This window comes from Oryza glaberrima, chromosome 8 (assembly GCF_000147395.1).
Source record: "Oryza glaberrima chromosome 8, OglaRS2, whole genome shotgun sequence".
Lineage (NCBI taxonomy): Eukaryota > Viridiplantae > Streptophyta > Magnoliopsida > Poales > Poaceae > Oryza > Oryza glaberrima.
Genome location: NC_068333.1, coordinates 6,176,899 through 6,200,117, shown reverse-complemented (window position 1 = coordinate 6,200,117; position 23,219 = coordinate 6,176,899). Strand labels below are relative to the sequence as shown.

General features: G+C 40.1%; 1 protein-coding gene across 2 annotated transcripts; it reads right to left on the bottom strand.

Moving 5' to 3' along the window:
* Positions 1-1,516: 1,516 nt before the first annotated feature.
* Positions 1,517-12,416, bottom strand: LOC127781475 (glycosyltransferase BC10-like). Of its 2 annotated transcripts, none has more exons than XM_052308433.1 (11): positions 12,175-12,416; positions 10,451-10,928; positions 9,873-9,971; positions 6,962-7,062; positions 6,799-6,870; positions 6,515-6,605; positions 6,252-6,332; positions 2,938-3,000; positions 2,727-2,849; positions 2,590-2,628; positions 1,517-2,239 (listed from the first exon to the last, which is right to left on the bottom strand). In XM_052308433.1, exons 2-11 carry the CDS (start codon positions 10,781-10,783, stop codon positions 2,111-2,113), a joined length of 1,131 nt encoding a protein of 376 aa, XP_052164393.1. In that variant the 5' UTR covers positions 10,784-10,928; positions 12,175-12,416; the 3' UTR covers positions 1,517-2,110. The 2 variants fall into 2 exon arrangements, with proteins under 2 accessions (XP_052164393.1, XP_052164394.1); XM_052308434.1 differs by lacking the exon at positions 12,175-12,416 and adding an exon at positions 11,525-12,123.
* Between the last annotated feature and the right edge of the window lie 10,803 nt (positions 12,417-23,219).

Below are 23,219 nucleotides of genomic sequence, written 5' to 3'. Positions count from 1 at the left end.
CCTGGCCTGTCAGACCATTGCACCACCTGCGTTAGACCGCCACCTTGCTATCGGTGTGACCGTCGGGACCCAGAAAACACCGGTAGATAAAAACTCGAAGATGTAGATTGAAATATGTCGACTTTATTGCATCAACTAGTGTTTACAAAGTGCACCAATAGCACTGCTCACAAAAATCTCAACTATATTCAAAGCCCTAACTTTTCTCTCAACTCAACTCTCTAAGAAATCGATATCTAGAGACCTCAATACCTCTACTATTTATACCCTCGACGTGTCTATGCAAAGCCCACAAATCTAACAACAATTAGGACTACCAACCAACTACTTCCCAAAATCTTAGGCTCCCCAAGTAGGATGTGTGTTTGATGCCTTGGCGAGGTCATGATGATCATGTGGTGAGAATTATAGAATTTTGCTATGCCCGGTATGATAGTGGAATTTTCTGTTTTATTTGAATATAATTCAAATGTCACCTTATCGACTGATTTAATTGAGACACTAATTAAGCTTGGTGATACCATCATACTAGATGAATATCCTAAACAAAGTAAACTAGAAGATCATCACGAGTTTTTCTTATGGACATCTGCTTCACAAAATCTTAATGTTTGATATATGCATGCAAATGAAATTATTAAATGTATGACATTCAAAAAACATGCCAACACCGAAAATGTACATAAAGGCATCGAAGACACTGTTCATTGCACTATGTTGAATTCTACACATTTATGGATGATACAAAGAGCCTGTTTAGAGGAGCTTTTGGTAGATGCAGCTTTTTCCAGGACCAGAAGCTTCTCTAGTTTAGGTCGAGTTCACCTCTCCTAAAGCATGACTAGTGTGCATTTCATCCATGGTTAACATGTAAAATTGAATTAATGTTGCACAATGCACATAATATTTACAGTAGTTGTATAATCTCTTTAATTTTTTTTCTATACTCGACCTAAACATAAACTTTAAATCCGCTAGCCAAATAGGCTACTCTCTCCGTCCCTAAATATAAGGGATTTTGATTGGATGTGACACATCCTATTGTAAAAATCTTTTTGTAATTACCACGTGTCAATGACATATCCGGTGGTATATTCCAACTCCATCGTCATGACGGTATTTTTCTAATCCACTTTTTCAACTTAACTTTTCTAATTCACATGTGCCAATTAATATTTCTCTTATTTTTGGAAAGGGGTGAATTTTATTGATTAAACAGAGTGATTACAATCCCACAGGGCTAGAATTGATTAATCTCTTACAAAGAACAATCCAACATTACACTCAACCAAACACTTGTATGTGACGAGCAAGGAGCACTCCTTTAAAAAGAAGTCCTAGGCACAAAACATCATAGGCACTACCACACAAGTGTTTATGTTATTTGTATACACACTTGAAAAATGTGAAAAGGACAAACAACATACACTCAACACATACCACCAAACACATTTGTATGCGTTTTGTAAATATACACATTTAAAAATTGCTAGAGGCACAAAACATCTCCCACAAATCATTCACCCGTGCAACAGTACATTATTCTTGTTTGCTTGAAGTGTTTGTTTCAAGATCAACCAAGCTTTTTACATGCTTGGTAACTAATATAGGCCAGGTCAAAATGGAACCTTTATTTCATTCACCAAACAAGCTATATATAAACTGGTAACTAAAAACTATAAAGCATACATAATCATTTACTCATGGCTTAGAATTCTGCTTTGCAAAACTTTTTTGTTATCCCTCTGTAGAATACAAGCATACAGGATGAATAGAGAATACATAGAATTCCATTTACACACATTTTTTGTGCATGGATAAGTGGCAAAATTCTATAACTGGGCTATAAGAGAAAACTGGTAGTGGCAAAATCTGCCAAAAATGAACAACATTTGTAGGAAGAAAAAGAACCCTGAAAACTAAGAAATTTAAATAATATAATCCTAAACTATACCCATGGCCACAATACCCTAATATTGCTGCAGTAGAATCCAATACCTCCCCTATTTCTATACCCAATTAGTGTAAATAAATTTGCTTCTCCCGCGATGTACAAAAGAATTTTGAAGCACCAAGTGCTTACAATATGTGAGGATTTTCCCGTTAGAGCTTAGAAAATGGTGTAGTTAGAGAATAAGTACATGAGATTGTTCAAAGTTTCTGGGTAGAACTTCCTTGCAAACAAGTAGCATGGTCTCTTTAGTCCATTCCACAAGCAAGGCCTCTGCAAGAGCTCTTTCTGCATTCAAGAACAAGGACGGTACATGATCTTTAGTTGTCCACTCCTGTAGTTTGATGACATCACATACAGATGTACAATGCCTCTTCATGAGTTAGAATTCTAGACCAAACAGAGTTGGAACAGAGGTGATTGTGAAATACACACATATTTTAGACATACTGTGTCTGAATATGAGAATTATTTTGTATATGGGATTTTTTAGATTTGAGGGTGTTTCTTCTTGCCATTTTTAGATTATTCTCTTTATTTATTTGAAACACTGCAGCACATGGGCCTTCACTAGTATTAGTAAAATGGAGTAGTTAGCAAAACATTAATGGCAAACTAAGCTGGAGGAAAGGAAGAACCTTTTCATCACTTGTTATGTGGTAGCTGATGTCAACCGACTGCAGCAAAGACTGAAGTTAGAGGTATCCCATGAAAAGGAAAATAAAAGTCCATCCAAAGAGAATATTAAGATGACCCAGAAAAAGGTTAAACGTACTGTCATATTCTTGAGGAGTTCATAAGTTACATCCTTAGCTCGGAAAGACCTGGGATGCCACTTTCCCTCAGACCAATCAACATAAGTCACAGACCAATTAGCAATTCCAGCAGGGTCCATCATCTGGTTGGCATATAAACGAATTCAGCAGATATGATTGATAATAGTAGGTTTTCAAATAAGAATGGGCATTGTATACTGAACTACTGACAAGGAATAGTGTTGGCAAGTAATGCTCATCTGCATAACAATTGCGACCCTCTTCCATTCCTGGCTGCAAAAGGAGAAACAAAACACTGTAAGATATTTTAGCACAATATAAGTCATGAATATTTCAGTGCGGTAGCAGTCAGGGTGGTGAGGTTAAGAACAGGACATTCACTAGTTGAGTTTTGCTTTTGGTAACCTAGCTAAATGCCCAGGTGTTTGTCGTGAATAACAATGAAAGAGACATGTCCTACTAATGTTCAGGAAGAATTTGTTTTTTATTGTTTCCATTGAACACATCTTCACATTGCGAATTAGCTTGTATGCTACACATATGTGACACTTCGGTCATCGTGGGCATTGACATGTTAAATATGTATTGAAGGCTAACTAATTAAGAACATAATAACATTTTGTAAACTATAATGTATATTGAAGAACTTCAAGGGGCAATTCACAAACCACGTCCACCACCATATCATCTTTTAGCATCTATACTCCTTTAAAAGAACATAGCGGTGGTGGCAGTGACTATCACCCTACCTACTCTCATTGTGAATTTTGCAAATTACCCCCTGGACTTCTTAATATTAAAATTCAATTAAATCTAAATGCATAACCACATATAAAATCAAATTAAGGTGAATATTCCCTATAAAAAAAAGATGGGTAATGCATTCCATGAGAAATATATTTTTATCTATTTTAGACAGTATTATAGTCGTTCTCTTTATGCGGATGATGTGGTCATGTTTTTGCGTCCTACAAGTGGGGATCTATCTCTGATCAAGCAAATTTTGGAGTTCTTTGGTCAAATCTCTGGGCTAAAAACCAATATGATGAAGAGCTCATGTACCCCTATTCACTGTTTGGAGGATGATTTGGAAGTAATCTCTAACGAGCTGTCCTGTGAAGTGACAAGTTTCCCTTGCACTTACCTTGGACTTCCTCTTTCAGTCCGAAAACACACCAAGACAGATTAGTTACCTCTTGTGGACAAAGTGGCAGATAGTTTACCGGGATGGAAAGCTTCTTTGATGAATAGGACTTGTAGACTTACAGAAGTTTGGGTGGTTTTCTCAGCTATTCCAATTTATGCAATGATGGCTTTAGGCATGCCTAAGTGGGTGGTTAAGGCCATCGATGAAAGGCGCCATGATTTTCTTTGGAAGGGAAGAGATAACACTAATGGAGGAAATTGTTTGGTCTCTTGGGATCATGTGTGTCGGCCGCTGTCCTATGGAGGTCTTGGTATTCTTAACCTTGAAAAGATGGGATGGGCATTATGCTCGAGGTTGTTATGGCTCCAAAAAACTGATTGTAATAGACCATGGGCTGGTTTATCTATTAATGTGCCAAAGAATGTCCACTCCCTCTTTGATATGGTTGTTAAAACTATAGTTGGAAATGGAGAAAATACTCCCTTCGTCCCATGTTATATGGGACTGGGCACTGTTTGGCCAAAATAAGGATGTTGCCAAAAGACACATGTACCCCTCATTTACTCATGCTGGGCACTGGGCAGTGAGCAGAATATTTCGGTTTACAAGCTTGCCAGCAAATGATTGGCACAGAGAAAGATAGGTGGTTGCAAGGGAAAACAGTAGCAGAGCTGGCCCCTAATCTCTTTGCCTTAATCCCTAAAAGAGCAAGAAAGCAACGTACTGTGGTGCAAGCTTTGACAAACAGGAGATGGATTGTTGATATTCATGGGGGCTTTCGGTCCAGGTTCTTGTTGAATACTTGGCTTTTTTTTTTCAAGAAAGCACAGTGGAGGAGGCCTCCACGGTTATATATTAAATAAAATAGGTTATTTACATAAAAGGAGAACAAAAATAAAAAACAAATTACAACAGATCAATCCATGATTGCACCATAGGATGATGAGTTTCCTTGAGCCTAAGTAAATGTAGTCTCAAATCCAATTTAAAGCTTCTCTTCCAAGAGAGAACATCAGGCTGCACCCCATTAAAAATCAAGTTATTTCTCTCCTTCCAGATATTTCAAGCAGCCAACAGCATAAGTTCCATGAATACTTGGCTGTTTGGGAGCTAGTAGAAGAAGTGGCTTTGATACAAGATGTCCAAGATCAGTATGTGTGGAAACTCGCTGCTGATGGTATTTACACATGTAAATCTACCTATGAATCCTATTTTCTAGGATCAATCAAGTTTGCTCCCTGGAAACGCATTTGGAAGTGTTGGGCTCCCCTCCGATGCAAGTTCTTCATTTGGTTGGCCGTTAATAATAGGTGTTGGACAGCCGGTCAATTGGCGAAGCGAAGTCTGCAGCACCCTGTGGCCTGCTCCCTTTGTGATCGAAACGAGGAATCCATCCAATACATTTTAATTTCCTGTGTGTTTTCTCGCCAAGTTTGGACAACACTCTTCCTGAGGTTGGGGTTATCCAAAGCGGCGCCTCAACCTTCAACGGATCGTTTTTTGAGATGGTGGAGCCAAGCTACTAAAGACAGGACAAAGGAGGTGCGAAAAGGGATTAACTCTTTGGTGACTTTAGTGGCTTGGGAGATTTGGAAGCATCGCAACAACTGTGTTTTCAATGACACCAATCCTAGAGTTGCGTCGGTCTTGCAAGTGGTAGAAAATGAGGGAAATCTTTGGTGTTCTGCAGGAGCTTTCGCACTTCAGAAGCTCCTTAGTGGGGCGGCTAACCTAGGCAATTAGCACTCCCCAGTGTGGTCTTGGGTGGTCTCGGTGGGAGGGCTCGGGTCCTCCTACTTTGTAAATATTTTGTACTTTGTTTTTTTCTTCCCCTTGATGAATGAAACGCAGTTCTCCTGCCATTTCAAGAAAAAAGGACAATATTGTAGTGTATGTTTTAACTGTAGCAAAGCATGGGCATTTAGCTCGTAGTATAGAGAAAGAAATGGCCAGATTACATAAAGGGTAACACTTTCTACCTATTTTAATGTTCTTTCCGACAAATCCTCTACGTGGAATCTCTAGAGTGACAAAAACACGAAGTTGCATTCTTTTGGATGCAAATTAAGGATGCAAGTGGGGAGGGCAAGCGGGTTTTTTTTTTTTTTTTTGCCCGCTTATCCCACTTCTAGTTCATTTTTTCTTCCAAATTTTGTACTACCAAATGAAAAATGAAATATTAAGTGGGTTTTTATGCAGGTAGTGAGATTGCCCATTTGAATCCTTAATGCAAATAATTTATTTTATCTCCCTTTTTCAATATGAATCTAACAGGCCAACTTTACAAATAACTTGATTATTGAACTCCAAAGGTACTAATAATGCCTATAATCTACATCGTGTGCAGGGCATGCTACCAAAATATGAATTTGATTACCTTGCAGAAACGCCTGAATTTTGTGTAATACAGACTATCCGCAACCACCACCATTGCATGTTGCCTCTTGATTGCGAACCACTGTGATATTCAGAAATTGTGTTTGAAAACAGTTCAAACCCAGACAAAACTTGGAAGACATATTACATAAAAAATAATAGAACTAAAATTGTGCATCTTTATTCAAAACAGAAACTATGTATCCTCTCTAGTTTGATTCACAATCCAAAGTTTGAGAACTTGCATGGAAAAATTATGCTCACCTGCGAGCCCTTTCTAAAATCAATCTCTCGAACTTCTGGCAACATATGCTTCGAGTATCTAAATACTCCATGTGGCCCAGGATCATCAAAGCTGGTCATAGATGAAACAAGAAGATAAGCAGGATAAAAACATGATTTCAAATAAATTTAAGTTGATTATATGAGAATTGTAAATAAAATTTTAATTAAAGATGTAAACCTTTTCTGGAGTACTTTGGGTTAGTGAACTTATGGATATGCATGAAGGAAAGCATCTGAGATAGAATATTAACTTAGTGTCTCACCAGTCAAGAAAACTGTGCCTTGATCCCATCAAGAAGTCATACACATAGTCAAAATTGTGTAGGGGAACACAACTGACATCATTGAGCAAGCAATAGTTAAGAACTAAGAGACTTTATTGTGCAGCAAAATAGGATTAAAGTAATTTTGTAAAATGTGGATTACCTGTCAGAAAGCAAAACAAATAGTTGGTTGTCTGTATCTTCTAGGGCCTTTGCCAGCAACCTCCTCTCTGCATCAACCATAGAAATCATGCCCCATCCTACCTGCAAGGTATTTGGCAATGTAAGCATTTGCAAAGTATTCAATTCACAATATGATGTGTATGATTGGGTGCTCATCGGTGTGTTTAGGTTGATGTAGACCCATCACAGCCCATCCAAACAAGACCTAAATATGCACTAGTAACAATTAAGAATTGATCAGACTCCAATTCAATTTCAGAAAACTAGGGATTCAATTATGGTACCACCATTGCAATGACCAGGTATGTACAGTATGCGAATGTGATGAATACTAGTGTAGATTATTATCAATATACTATTAAACCTAAACTAAAAAAACACATACTCTAATAGGAGTTATATTAACATTCAAGATTGTTGTGTAATTTTAATATATGGATCCATGTAAGTGCATCATTTGAAGGTACGGGAATACACTTTAGAAAAAAAAACTGCTAGATGGGAACTTGATCTGAAGAAACAAGAGAAAAAAAAAGATATATAGAAGAGCTGCTAAATTTACTTCAATACAAAAGTACTCTTTGCACAAGAATTTATCGATGGTGAAAAATTAGCTGTTGTCTGATTATAGAATCAGTACAGCTTGATTAATCATACAAGTGTATCATCGAACAGATGAATAAATTTAAATATACCTGCTGTCTGTTGCACCATTGTATCTATTGACTAATCATGAAAGGGAATTTTGATTTTTTTTTTTTTTGAATTCACAAATTTGATGATTTCATATGGATAAATATATACATAGTCTGAAGTCATAGTATTCTTGTTCCTGTATAGTGCTCTACTTACTCAACATATACAACCATTTTTTGTGTTCTTTAAAAAAAAATAGTATTCTACTGAATTGTGTGTTGGCTTCTTCAAGGAGTAGCAAGGTCAACATTAAATTTCAGATGAAATACTAATAGTTCTGACATATTCCAGTCCTTCAGGGAGCAAAGATGACAAGTTTCTCTATTGAATTTGGGAACTGGTTCCAACAAAATATTCTAGAAAAATATAATTTCCAACAAAAGGTTGGCTGGTCAGGAAGCAATTTCCAACGAGTTTCAGTATTAGATTGTCATGTGGGGACACCACTACGTCCGTCGTCGCCGACAACAGCATGATGAGGAACAATATTTTGTTAGTTTCTTTTCTTATCCAATTTGGTTTGTTAGTTTATCTCTTTGGGTTGTTAGGATCTTACCTCTTTAGATGGCTTATATTAAGCTATAAACATATCGATTAATGCAAGCAATTTGAGATCAATCTAGTTCTTTAGTTCCTGCCTCGTGGGTGCATCACCGATCACGGCTCCGCCCCATCGACGAGGTCCAGGACTGCATCCAGCTACTTCCTTTAAATACAATCTTCGTCGAATCCCTCCTTCCAATTCATTAGCTCGTGACATCTTGGTATCAGATTGCTCTGGTTCTGATCTCATGGGTTCCACTCAAACACAACTCGATGACATCGCCAAAACCCTCACCTCCATGGCTTCCCAAATTCAAGATCTGTCCCAGAAGATGAGCGCCCTAGTGCCACTGGTTCCGCTCGCATCAAAGCTCAACGGCCTGCCCGATCACGTTATCCAAGTCCAGGCATCCGCTTTCGAGTATTTGGAGTAGGTCCGAGCCCTCAATCTTGCCATCAAGCACGTCGAGGCGTCGCACCAAGTGTTCGGCTCGGCCTTGCCCCGAGATGAACGCCCTCTTTCCGGGGACGGCGACACACATCTTCATCACCACCACTCGCCGACGCACAACCCACAACTTCATCAGCGACTGCGCAGTGCGTCGGGTGAACGTTCCCCTCCAACCTCGCTCCAGCCTCAGTGCCGCAGTGGCGAACATCGACCGCGTCACCTCGCAAGGACAGTGCCCGCCCCAGCGCGTCACCATCCATGCGCACGCGTTCGTCATCGACTTCTATGCCCATCCACTATGCGGCTACGACATCGTCCTCGGCGCTAAAGGGTGCGGCAAGTTGGGACCTAAATTTTTTGGCCCATATCAGATTGTCGAACGAATTGGCTCAGTAGCCTACCGGCTTCGCCTACCGCCTGGGGCTCATCTCCACAATGTGTTTCACGTTGGATTGCTCAAGCCGCCTAAGTGACTCATGCCTTGCCTCCGATGCAACATGGTCGGGTTTGTCTGCAACCAGTTGTCGTTCCTTATAGTCATTTGGCACGAGGCGTTCCTGAAGTTTTGGTGCAATGGAAAGATAAGCCGGTGGCAGAGGCTTCTTGGATGTCCTTGGACGAATTTCGTGCTTTGTATACGAGGAGCTGCTCCTCGAGGGAGGGAAAGATGTCATGTGGGGACGCCACTACGTCCGTCATCGCCGACAACAGCGTGATGAGGAACAGTAGTTTGTTAGGTTCTTTTCTTATCCAATTTGGTTTGTTAGTTTATCTCTTTGGTTTGTTAGGATCTTATCTCCTTAGATGGCTTATACTAAGCTGTTAACATATCGATTAATGCAAGCAATTTGAGATCAATCTAGTTATTTAGTTCCTGCCTCGTGGGTGCATCGCCGATCACGGCTCCGCGGCGCCGACAAGGTCTAGGACCGCGTCCTACTACTTCCTTTAAATACAATCTTTGCCGAATCCCTCCTTCCAATTAGCTCGTGGCATAGATTACATTGCCCTATGAAATTTTAGTGTAAGCAGGATCATGAGGAAAAAAATATATTACCAGTAAAACATGGGAGAGAACCTTGTTATGTGAGTAGCACAATTGAATGAAATATGGAAAATTCTCTGCATCTTACCACCTCAGAAGTCCTAAATGCACATGCCTTACAATTTCACCAAGGCTTCATACTGAGAATATGATTACCTTATCACTGTGTATGTCCCGGCCAACAAATACAGGACTGACATGTTCGGGTTTCTCGCGTGAAGCATGAACATATATAGTGTACCTCCCTTCATGGCCCTGCAAAAATTATGGGAAATGCCACAGAAAAGGCAAATCAAGTAAAGGTGTATGACATTGTCTAATACCACGCATAAAAGGAAATTAAAAGGAAGCAAACTGGCATGCTTCATGGCATGAAAGATCAAGTAGAAAGGTACAAATGTGGCCCAATATCTATGGGGGTAGAATAAAATTTATATCCCTATTATGTTCAATTTGCATGACTATTAACTATTAATGCTCCAAAAGGAAAACGATATATGTGCCTTAGATACCAACCAATTCAATCCAATCCACTCAACTGAACTGTCTTCCTTATAACCGGTGAGTGGCAACAGAACAAATCAACAACCATTATTTTTAAGTTTTTCATTTTATTTACTTCATAAAACCCACAAAGGTTGTACACCAGGAATAACAAGCTCAGTATCAGTAACAGAAATCATGATATAGTACATACGCATGAGTGCACAAAAAAGGGGGAACTCATGGTGTACCTTAAAAAATAACTCCCATAATTTCTCAAATGGCAACTTGCCAGGAGTCAAGAACATGAAAGCGATTTTGGGGTTCCTGGATGGGAATGGAGGTGTTGAGAGGATTTGTCTGAAGACAACTCGAGCGGCAGTCTCCTCATCGGTCAGTTCCCGGGCAGGTTCTGCAGGAAACCAATCCCTAACAGGATACCAATCCCTAACAGGATAGGTATAATCCTGTGGAGGGTATAAGTAAATCCATAGCACGGTGACGGCAACGAGAATTAGAATCACTGGTATCCATATGTGACTTCTTGGAGCTGCTCTTGCACGTGGCACTGGAACAACCTTCATATCCTTGGCACTTGATGGCCACAGCTGATGCCACTTCACTCTTTTCTTCCTCTCACAGTACAGCTCCGCACCTTCATCTCTCTCAGAATTCACCGGACCTAGAAAACAATCTTAACGCAGCTTCCACTTTGCTTCTGCAAGTGCTCTGCAGAATAAAAATGGGGCGATGTCAATTGAACTATCAGACATACCACTGCAAATCAAATTTATAACATGATTTACTCTGGTTATAAAAAGGAAACTAATATTGCTCACAGAAGATTTGACCTGTTCTACAAATAGGAAAATGGATGATGAAATCATGCATGTTGCTTATCAGCAAACGTCCATAAACAGGTCAATCCGTTTGCAGATTTCACTATACATGTTTGTACTTCTATAAAAGAACCAAATATTGGAAACCTTGGAATTTATATTTCCACGTGATTGAATTCTCATATTCCAGTCATCAATATTCAATAGAGATGAGGATTACTCAAAATTCACTTTCTGTTCCTCCCCTGGGTAAGTTGTGCCAGTCTTTGCGGAAGATAATAAGTTGTGCAACACAGATATGATTGAGCTATGTCTATGACAAGTAGAGCGTTATGCAGGCCAATAGAATGCAGCACGACTAAAAGCGCAAAAGCAAACCAAACAGTAGTAATACATGGCTACCAAGGTATCATGTGGGATAACTGTAGTAATGAGCAATCTAAATAGGTCGATTCAGCTGGAATGTTACTATTGAAGTGCCCATACTTGTATACATCATTTGCTCCCCTTCTGGTATAACCATCAATAGCTCACGTTCTACCACTGCATATTCCCTTATGCCAAGAATTGCTCAGAATCATATATAAAGAGAATAATATAGTTGTGCTGGGAATTAAAATATCTTTGTTCTTCTAATCAAACAAAACGTGTGATACGATGTGTCATATCCCAAATGGTCCCAATATGTATCAGGAATTCAGAACTCCTTAGACATGTGCGTAAACAACCATAAATTTGCAAGTACGCAATCGCGAAATGAACCAAACATTGAAGGGAATCACAGATTTCTTACACCCCCAAATTCCCCTCTTGCCGAAAGCAAGAAGACGAACAGTTCATCTAGCATATGCATTCACCTAAAGATGACAGCTTTATACCCAGGAACAACAATGCACACCAAAATCCACCAGAATTTCTCAAGGATTCAGAATCAATGCGGCAAAATCACGCAGCTCAATCCCATCCCCCTCTAACCCCCAGGCAAAATCCATCCATCCATCCATCCATCCATCCTCCCCAAAACGATTCAATCAATCAGTAGACCAAATCGACCATCTCCAAGAACCCCCCATCAACTAAGCATCATCGATCACAGGGCGGGGAATATAATCAAAAGAAACGCGGTGTGCCCATACCTTTGCGTCCGATTGGCCGATCCGAGAGGGAAGCGCATGCAGGATCCGGGTGGAGTGAGTGGCGCAGGGCAGGAGGAGAGGAGGCCGAGAAAAATTGCTCCTTTTTTTTCTTCTTTCTCCTCCTGTTTCCCGGCCGCTGCGGAGAACGCGCGCGCGCGGGCAGGGGGGAAATGGAAAATGGAAAATGGGCATCGTCCTGCTCAAAAAGTGTGTTCTTGGAATTCTCGCATGCGGACTTCCGTTTCGATGATTAGTAGTAGCAGTAGAAAATGTATGCACAGCCACCACACTAATGCACATGCGTGTAAAATAATATACTCCTTCCATGGTAAAATATAAGGCACAAACATTCTTAATCCAAAGACTAAGAAATACTTCCTCCATAGTCATATTTTATTATTACACATAGACCAATGATAAGTAATTCTACTTATCATTCATTTAAATATATTATTAGTCATTCCTCGTAAATAAGCGATTCATTAATATTTACATTTCTCAATGCTCATGTAGCCAATCTTGTGTGAAAGAATGGAGAGTTACGCATTAAATCTGAGAAAGTCATTAAGAGAATATGTTGTTGGATTGAAATATGCCTATCAAAAATAATTTTTTTAGATTTAAAAATATGACTATCAAAAACAGATAGAGAAAGTAATTAATATCTCATCGTTGTCATGAATCACCTCAATTAATACAATACATGCAACCAATAGAATTAAATTAAAGATCTTGTGAGTATAGTAATAGGATTTAAAATAATAATAATTTAGGGGAGAGAATGTGCTAATTAATTATATGCATGCATGCACGTTTTATATTATGAAACCACTTTAAAAAGTAGTTATGCCCTATATTTTAAAATGGAAGTAGTATAGTGTTTGTAACGGGTGGCTATTACGACAGTGGATTGAGATATCGGTCGGAATTAAGCTAGTGCTATTGTAATATGTTATTGGCTTTGTGTGGTCACTATTGCACAGTTATTGTTCATATATGTTCATGACAACTTAATGTGCCTTCCTAATATATTGTTTATTTATGTTGTTTTATAATTCTTATAATTTTCTAAATTCTAAGTAATCTTGGTATTAGTATTGGTATATAATCTACATTTATGGTTATAATGGAATCCCACTATTGAAACTTAGCATCCATAATAGTAACCACTATTAATTATGCAGACACTAATTTGCTACCAACCTTCTATTTGCTATTTATTACCTTGCTTATGTGTGATCTCCCATCCATCAATTTCTATCATCTCTAAAATTTTTTGAAAGCACACCTGCGTGTGAATAAAAATTGTGAGCAATAACATTTGAAACCCAGTGAAACACACCTACCACTCCACCAAACGGTTAGAAAAATATAAATAATATAAGTAGTAAATTATGGTGTTCAATGCTACTGCACAAATTTAATATACACATTAAAAGAAAAAAAAGAACTAGCTTATAATTAAAAAAAGCACAGTCACACACCTAGAGTTGGACTTGTTAGGCGAGATACAATAATCTATGTTGAGAAAAATATATTTAAAAGTTTGTCACCAATATTTAGGTCGCACACTTGAAACAAAAGCACATACCTAGACATTTTGGAGTTGGAAATTTAAATTCCTCTCTTATTTTCTGGTCAATTATCTATTTAAAAATGAGTAAATTCTACAAAACTACAAATATTTTATTGAAATTGTTGCAAAACTATAGGGTTTAAACTATAACATCATAAAACTACATATTGAGCACCAAATATATAGAAAAATTCTATATTTTTTTAGATGTTAGAATATGAGAAATTGTTTGCAACTCAATAGTAGTTGACCTTCATTAGGATGATCAATCACTCCATTCACGAATTGGAATAGTTAGTCTAGGTTAGGATGACCAATAGAGCAATTAAAAAATTATACTCATGAATTGGAATAACTAACTTTTGCCCAACCAGTTTGCTAAGGCCATATTTGTTTGGACTTATTGCAAACCAGCTTAACTAGGTGATTTCTCGCGTTTTGCTGCGGGAATTACTAAACAATTTTTAGTATTTTTTTTACAGTCAAGCTAGGAGTAAAAATTAATAATAAAACGTCAGGGTTTATTATTACTTATCATAAAACAAACAAATGATGCATACGTTTTAATGTGGAACATATTGATAAGTATATGTTAAATATTATAAAAATTATAGATAGATTGTGGAAATGATGTGAGGGGTGATGACTGGATATGTTTACATGTTGATTTGTAGAATTAAATAGATTATAGATGCTGTTGCATGCTTGCACGAGGATAAATATGTAATTATTGCTTATGGGTAATGATATGATATGGTTGCATGTTGAGCTTTAAAGTTAATGGGTTGTAACTTTATAAAAAATATATAGTATAGTAACTTACTTCCTCCGTTCCAAATGATCATCATATAACTTTTTGAGGTTATTCGTAAATGATCATCATATTTCTGTTCTATTCGTTATTTGTGTATTGGAGTAAATGGACATTGATGCATGGATCCATGTACACAAGTATTCATAACCAACATGCATATCGGATTTGTTGCCGGAGTTATTAGTTTTTCTTGGTCTTTCTGTACGTATGCAATATGATGATCATTTTGGAGTGGAGTGAGTATAAGCTAAAAGTTAGAGTCCAAATAAATAGATAGCTTTTAATTTTATTGGATACTATTACACTATTAAGAAAAAACCGGGTTTGAGCAAGTTCTTTTTGGCTCATGCGGATTAGAGTTACTCATCCATCTTTAAAGGTACTTAAAAGCCCCACTGGTTTATGGGCAACCACAATGGAACCATAAGAGAGGTCATAAGCCCTTATGACCTAACCTTATATATTGTGGAGCAAGAAGAAATAGTCTTAAGCTTAAGACTAGCCTTTAGCTTATAACCCATCCATAAGAAATAGAAATTTGCTCTTTCTTTCACTTCTTTCCACCATGTTCTTGTTTATGTCCGCAAGCTCACTATTGTGTCGTAATTTGTTTCTCGTGGGACTCACCTTATGGTGAAAATTGGCATCAACGTAGGACTCACCTTAAGGTTGCATTGGTACGATATCTGTATGGATGCCCATTATAGCTGAAAAGTCTGCATAAAAGCATAAGCTTAAACAAAGTAGGGTTAAATTTCTCATTAATATTATCAACAATTTTGACCAATTTAAATTTAAGTAAAATTCACAAAACTACAATTATTTAAGTCAAAACTATCATTTTAATTACTAACACTTTAGCTAAGCATATCACATAAATGCAACAGTAAAAAGATTTTATTAGAAAAATGTAATCGTATTCCTTGTGTAGATCACGTGTGTTTGTCCAAAGTCCCAACCTGTCAGACAGACAAATTGAAGATTTATAATAAAATTATGTATTTGTGTTGCAGTTCTTTGAATTACAGGAAAGTTATTCCTAATATAGCATCATCAAGCAAAATTAGTCGGTTTGTCGCGAAAATTAAATTCTCCTAACACTATATATGAGTTGTATTGCAAATTCCAGGGGCGGAGCAACCACCCGGGCTCGTAGTCGAATACATCATACATTGAATTTTTTTTCCAGGCTCAAAAATCTTTCTAACTCTACTGCTACCAAATTCAACTCTACTTTTAAAAGCTATTATATCTGTAGAAATAAACTTAAAAGGTGTATATCAGAAAACAAATAATATTATACATTCAAAATTTAGCTTCATATAAAAATGTGCCGGAAAAACCGCTAGGTCGCTTTGAAGGACTATGTTAGGTTAAATAATTAAGTATCAGTACTAAATAATTAATAATGTAAAGTAGTTCACAACTTTTACTATAGCTAGTGCATATATCATTCTGCTTAATTAAAATTGCAATGACACATATAAAATGGTTATCTATGTAGTAATAAAAGTTTGTGAAACTTAAATTAAAATATACTACATATACAGGATAGTAGGAAAAATATGTGGTGGAAACCACATATGTGGTGGAAACTTAGAAACTACCTTTGGATAAAAAAATGAAAACTTGGAAACTTAAATTATAATATACTACGTCTATTTTTCGATTCTACGGTAGTTTCAAGTTTTTCACTACATATGTGGTTTCCACCACATATTTTCCTAGGATAGTACACTTTCCTGAGAAAAAAATTGTGCACGAAACCTCGGTCAGAAATTTAGAATATATGGGGAAGCACCAACTGTGTGGTGGTATAGTCGTGGGTACATGACTTTACCCACCAGGGTTCAAATCCTGGTGCCTATGAATATTACGCACATGCAGGTAAGCTTTCAACAGGACTTTAGTGAGATCAGCGATGTGAACATGTGTAAGGGGACGCTTTTGCAAGGGTGTGAGTATGGTGTTGCGTGTATAGTGATGTGTGTGCGCGTGTGCGTCTGTCGTGTAATTAAAAAAGAAGGAAATTCAGAATATATACCTAGACGCGCATATCCATGAATTTAGCATCGTCATCGAGCTGTAACATGCATCGATCTCTCCAAGCCAAGCAAGGGCAACACAAGACGAGAAGAGAGCAAGGTGTAGCCAAGGACAAACTTGCCGGATCAACAGACAGACTGCCAGTCTCCGGCCAATTAATTAACCTCGCCGTCGCCGGCGGCCATCGCCGGCCGGCAAGTCATCCTTGGCTGCATCCTGCTCTCTGCCTCTTCGTGCATGGCCCTTATTAGCTTCCAGCAGAGCTAGCTAGCAGACAGCTAGCTTCTTCTCTCGATCCCCAGCTTGATCTGATCGATCGACCTGTGAATACTCTCTTGTGTGAAGATAAGTGAAGCTCCAGCTTAATGGTATTTATAGGCCAAAGGAAAGTTGACATGGAATAACATTGCGAGGCCTACGTTTTCCGGGATTTTGACCTCTATATTCCATGCAACTTTCTCAAGGAGAATCAACCGCTAAACTGCAAGCTGGCCACAAAAGCTTGCCTTTGAGGGAAAACTCAAGGGACCTATCGTACCACTTGCCTAGATTTTCCATCTTTTACACAAGATCTGTGGGCCAAATTTTAGGTCGGCAGGCATCCTCGTGATGCATATGGAGGAGACTACGTGTCGGGTGCCTGGTTTTTCTAGTTCTATCATGTACTAACTCCTAGCCCATGCACTGCTGCATGTTGCGTGCATGCTATATATACCTGTGCGCTCTCTCTTTATCTGGCAAATGTAATAGAACTTTTTAATTTTTGCGGGAATAAAACTATTTTATCTGACAAATGTAATAAAACTTTAAACTATTTTATGCTGAAAGGGTAGTCTTCAACTAGTCCCTTGTTGCACTGGTTTTAAACAAAACTCGAGTTTAGCATTTGGCAGTTCAAATTTAGCTTTCCGATCGGTACGCTGAAATCTTGCTCTCGGTTCATTAGTCTTCTGACAACATTCAGTTTGTCGACGTTTGATGTCGCGATTCCGGTATTTGTATAGTATGGGGATCGTTGGTACTAGGATATACGCGAGACTAAGGTAAAAGAGACGGAGACGAGGATTTTTATACAGGTTCGGGCCTCTGAATTGTCAGGTAATAACACTACATCCCGTTGGCCGAAGTCGGTATTGATCTTATTCACCATAATCACACCAGTACAATATTTGGGGTAGTCTATCTAACTGTTGTCAACATGGCGGTCTGAAGGTCTGACTCGTAGTCGACAACAGGGTAGTCTTCCTCCTCGAGTTCGTGCCCGGCGAGATCAGAGACAACGCTTTCGTCTCTCCTGACAGTATCCGGAAACACCGTAGGGGACTAGCCGTGCTTATCCCTGAAGTCGATATCCGGCGTCTTGTCTTGGCGTATGTTGGCTTGTATGTTGATTTTCTGTCTTCTATGGTGGGTGTTGATTGTGTCCCCTCTCCTCCTAGGGGGCCTGTATTTATACCCATAGGTGTCCCCTTGTCCAAGTAGAACTAGGGAAACCAATATGTATACAATCCGAGTAGTCCTTGTCGTTTCCATGTAGAACTCTGGTCATCTTTCCTTATCCAGAACTCTCTCTATATTCAAAGTCAGTTCTCGTATAAGACATGGTATGTGGTAGGTCCTGCCGAGATTTAGTCAACTACTATTAGGTATGTGGTATTTATAACCCTAACACGGTTCATGTGCTATTAGTTGATATGCTAGACAAAATTAACATAACCTTTTTTTATTCAGACTACCATAATTATCTGAATAAAAAAAAGGTGGTCTCAAGTTATGCATGGGCAATTTAGGTTATGTTTTTTGCAATACAATTATGTATCTGGTGTTCTGACAGACCAGATGGATTCATTTTTCTGAGGTTCTCACTGCATATGGTCATGTTGATTAGGGTATTGATTCTGTTCTAAAAATGTGTACAATCTGTCGATCCATCGAATTCTTTCTGCTTATGCCACTAGCACAGGTTAGGTCATCTGTAACAGGCAGCAAGCCTCATCTCTATCGGGTAGAGCCCCCGTCACAGAGCAAAGGTCAGTGATATAGTAAAATATCTCAATCGGGCATCCGGCCGTCACGGATGATACATATCTCAATCGGGCTAACATAAAAGCCCGTCACGGATGACTCTCATCTCAAACGGGTCTAAACTATAGCCCATCACGGATGACCCTCATCTCAATCGGGCCTAAATTGTAGGCCCGTCACGGATGAGAAAAAATCGCATAAAAAATAAAATTCCAAAAAAAGAAACCCTAGCCGCAGGCGGCGGCACCGCCGCCCGAAGCTCGCCGGCCGCTCCCGCCGCCACCTGCCCCTGCCACCCCAAAATTCCACACCCAAAACCCACAGAAAAATTTACCCAAATCCACAATTTAAATTTGCATCATAAATCACAGTTAACAAATCCACAAATCAAGCACAGTTAACAAATCCACATGTCATCACAATTTACATCACAGAAACAAATCCATTGGATCTTCGTCGCCGTCATCGAGAGATGAACGCGAACACCGTCGGATCCATCCCCACCCACCGCGTGAACACCGAGAGCCGCCACCGCCGCCGCCGGTGGGGAGGCAGGCGCCAGATCAGGCTCTTCCCACCAACATAGCCGCCGGATCCGCCGCTCCCTACCCCGCGCCGCCGCCCCTTCCCGAGCATCGCCGCCTCTGCCGGTGGGGAGGCAGGTGCCGGATCTGGCTCTCCCCACCGACACAGCCGCCGGATCCACCGCCCCCTCCCCCGCACCGTCGCCCCCTCCCGAGCATTGCCGCCGCCGCCGGCGGGGAGGCAGGTGCCGGATCCGCGCCCCTCCCGAGCATCGCCGCCCCCTCCCACGCATCGCCGCCCCCTCCCGAGCATTGCCGCCACCGCCGGTGGGAAGGCAGGCGCCGGATCCGGCTCTCCCCACCGACACAGCCGCTGGATCCGCCGCCCCCTCCCCCGCGCCGCCGCCCCCTCCCGAGCATCGCCGTCACCGCCGGTGGGGAGGTAGGCGCCGGATCCGGCTCTCCCCACCGACACAGCCGCCGGATCTGCCGCCCCCTCCCCCGCGCCGCCACCTCCTCCTGAGAATCGCCACCGCTGCCGGTGGTGAGGCTGCCGCCGGAGCCGCTGCCGCTGAGAGGAGGGAGGAAGAGGGTGGTGGTGGGTGGGTTGAGAGGAGAGGAGACAGAGGCGACAGAGAGGAGAGGAGAAGACGGTGGGTGGGTGGCGGTTTATTAAATGCATTTTTTTCGGTGGCCATGTTTCCTCAATTGTTCTTTGGAGCCCGTCACCGATGTGCTTCATCACTGACGGACTTAGTAAGTGGGCCCGATTGAGATAGTGGAGGTCCATCTCAATCGGGCCTAACTGTGTGCCCGTCACAGATGAGTGTCATCGGTGACGGGCTATATGTACTTGGGTTAATTAATTATGGGTTAACAGCCTTAGTAATCCAGTTACTACAAGTTACTACAGACTGAGTAATCTTTTTACTAATGGGCTAATTGTGATAGGAGTAGGGGAGGAAAGGAAAAAACATTACTAACTCAATTACTTATGTGTTAACAACCTCAGTAATCTAGTTACTCATGGGAAAGTTAGAGAACCAAACTATGCACCCAAATTACTATGTCAAAAATTAACAAACCGGTAGTTTGAAGATTCAGTCAAGTAATTACGAATAATCAGGCTTTTTTAGAACAATCGCGACATAAGCAACTTTGTTACTAATCGAATATACAAATAATTTTATTTATTAAGTAACTTTGTTACTACTCAACCACTCCTAACATTTTAACTTGACACGTTGAAGACCCCACAACAGTTTTTGTGCGGGGCCAATCTAATCAATAGTAACTACGTTACGAATGGACAATAAATATACTGATAGTAAAACAGTTACTATAAGAAACAAACCACAGTTTCACGGGACAATGTGTGGGACCAAATTATAATGTGCGGAGTAAAAAAAAAGTAACTAAGTTAAGCATGCATGGACACTAGCTATCTTTTGATAGGAATACATTTACTATTGATGCAAATACCAGTGATACCAAGGACGAAGCTAGCATCAAAAAAGGGGTACACTACCATTGAAAATCTAAAAAATTTCAATGCAATACTGTACATTTTAGTGTTTTCAAGTTTGAAATTATGAATTTAGGGAGGGTTCATGTGTACCCACTAGTTTCAATGTGGCTTCGCCACTTAGTGATACAGGGGATGTTTGTGCGGGATGAGGTTGTGTGCGCCCGTGGGGGTTGGGGGGAGGGGTGGTTGTGGGGGGTAGGGTGGGTGGATAGGGTGTACGTGAAGTGAGCGTTTTAGTTATAGCGCATCCTGGGTGCGGTTTAGCTCATCTCTCTATATACTAGTATGTATAAGCATGTTAGTGCTCTAGATTAAATTGATTATTGTTGCATGTGTTTCTTGTGTTTTCTTGGACTTTGACTTTGTTCAGTTACTTGATTTCCCTCAGTTTTGAGCTCAGGCATGGTTCTTTCACTTGCCTGGTAATACTCGATCCTTAAAAATAATGGGTTAATTGGATTCATGCCATTATAACTTTTAAGATTTTGAAATATACCATTGCTATTTGCATAATTGAAACGGTGCCATCAGAAGACGTGTGAAATTGGACCCATGCCATGATGTACACTCGCGACATGTTTTGGATGGCTTCTTTTTCTACGTATTTTCGTAGAGACCAAATTACCCCTGCTTCCTTTCAATAGCTGAGCACGATGCACCCAAATCCATTCCCCATCTGTCCAAGCACAACGGGGGAGGCTGAGGCGGAAGGCGGCGGGGAGGCTGGGGCGTGCATTGATGACGGCGGAAGTCGAGACGGGCGACGACGGTGGAGGCTGAGGCTAGGGCGGTCTACGGCGGCGGATGCGGAAGCTAGGGCGAGCAGCGGAGGCGGAAGCGGAAGCTGAGGCTAGGGTGCGCGACGGCAGCGGCGGCGGAGGCTAACGATGAGGCCCGCCGTGACGGAGGCGGAGGCCGGAGTATGTGACAGCAGCGGCGGAGGTTGCGAGGTGGGCGACGATGGAGGCGGAGGCTAGGGCGGCGGAAGCGGAAGCTATGGTGCGCGACGGCGATGGAGGCGGAGGCTGCGACAGGTGACGATGGTGGTAGCAGAAGCTGAGGATGAGGCCGGCGACGACGGCTAATGCTGGGGCAGGCGACGGCAACGACGCCGGATGGGCAGGGAGGAGGGCCTATGAGTGGAGCTGGAGGACAGATTTGGACATGATGGTGATTAGCGCTTTCTTCGTTCGCTCCAGTGAGGGTCTCAAGCACCAACATCAAGTCGTTGGCACTCGTCACTCGTCAACCAAATCACCGTGGGCACTCGTCAACCAACTCATCATCATCAACAATTACAACGATGGAGGAAAGGGCATTTTGGTCCTATACGGAAATACGGTGGCCAAAAACGATTTAAAACTTGTCCCATCTGTATAGAATGGCATGTATTCAATTTTAGACTTCTTTCAATGGCATGGTTCCAATTATCTAAATAGTAATAGCATATTTTAAAACCACAAAAGTTACAGTGGCATGAATCCAATTAACCCAATAGTAATCTGGTTTCGTCTTACTCGCTACTTATTCAGCTTTGATTTGAGCATATATGTTTCTTGTTGTTCAACACAAAGATAGGATTAATTGATAACTTGCAGGAATACCATACTAGACAAGAAGATTCTCTCCAAACGTCCTCGCGAAGAAAAGGAACCAAACAAAAAAAAAAAAGCTAGATAGGAAGGAACAGGTTCTGCAAATCATTATGCCAAACTAGGACATATTTATCAATTGGGACGTAAATTTAGCATCCTGCATATTTACTACTATATATTATACATTGATATAACTGAAACAGATTTGGTACTGTAAAATATATATTGATTAGCTCAAAAACATCTTGAATGTGTTCAAGTGAAATGTAATTAAGATGAAATTAATAAACTTCTTAATAATGGAATATTTATTGTAGAATTGGAGTTTCAACTGAAGATAAAAAGGAATATTCTTAATAATGGTTGTCACAGAATAAACAAATAATGTGATTAAAATATCAAAATGTACTAATTGACAAGTTAGATTTATGGTAAACATATTTGTGGTGGCACTTCTAAAGTCCGACATCATCTTAGTATCACTTGATTTCTTACTACTCTTGGTATCATTGGACCCTTTGAAGTGACCCTTCTCAAAGAGACAAGAAAAATATGCTTAAAACAGTGTCTCCAGGTGCACATATATCGATATTTCGGCTAGCTTGGTTAGATTTGATGAATTTAGTTAGTTCAGTAATTTTAGCTCAATCCCCTATAGATGAAAAGATATGAACTTCAAATTTAAGTTTGATATTAATCATGTGCAACTTCAACGGTTGGTTCGCTATCGTAATAGTAGTTCCTTAATTTTTTCTGCAATAGATTCTTTTCAATCATCGTTTTGATTTGATGCTTCATGAGACTTGGTTGGTATAGGATCAGAATGTAGTGCTTGTCCTTTCACAGAAGCCATGAAGGTCATGTACTAATTAGTAGTATGTACATAAATCTTGGATAAGTTGATTCATGAAAATGGATTTAATTAAGGGATTTATGT

Excerpts from the sequence above, each read along its gene's own strand:
- LOC127781475 (XM_052308433.1), bottom strand. The coding sequence starts at position 10,783 with ATGAAGGTTGTTCCAGTGCCACGTGCAAGAGCAGCTCCAAGAAGTCAC. Across the intron at positions 9,972-10,450 it reads TATGGGAGTTATTTTTTAAG|GGCCATGAAGGGAGGTACAC; the intron begins GTACACCATGAG and ends TAATTTTTGCAG. Across the intron at positions 2,850-2,937 it reads ACTTGCCAACACTATTCCTT|ATGATGGACCCTGCTGGAAT; the intron begins GTCAGTAGTTCA and ends TATGCCAACCAG.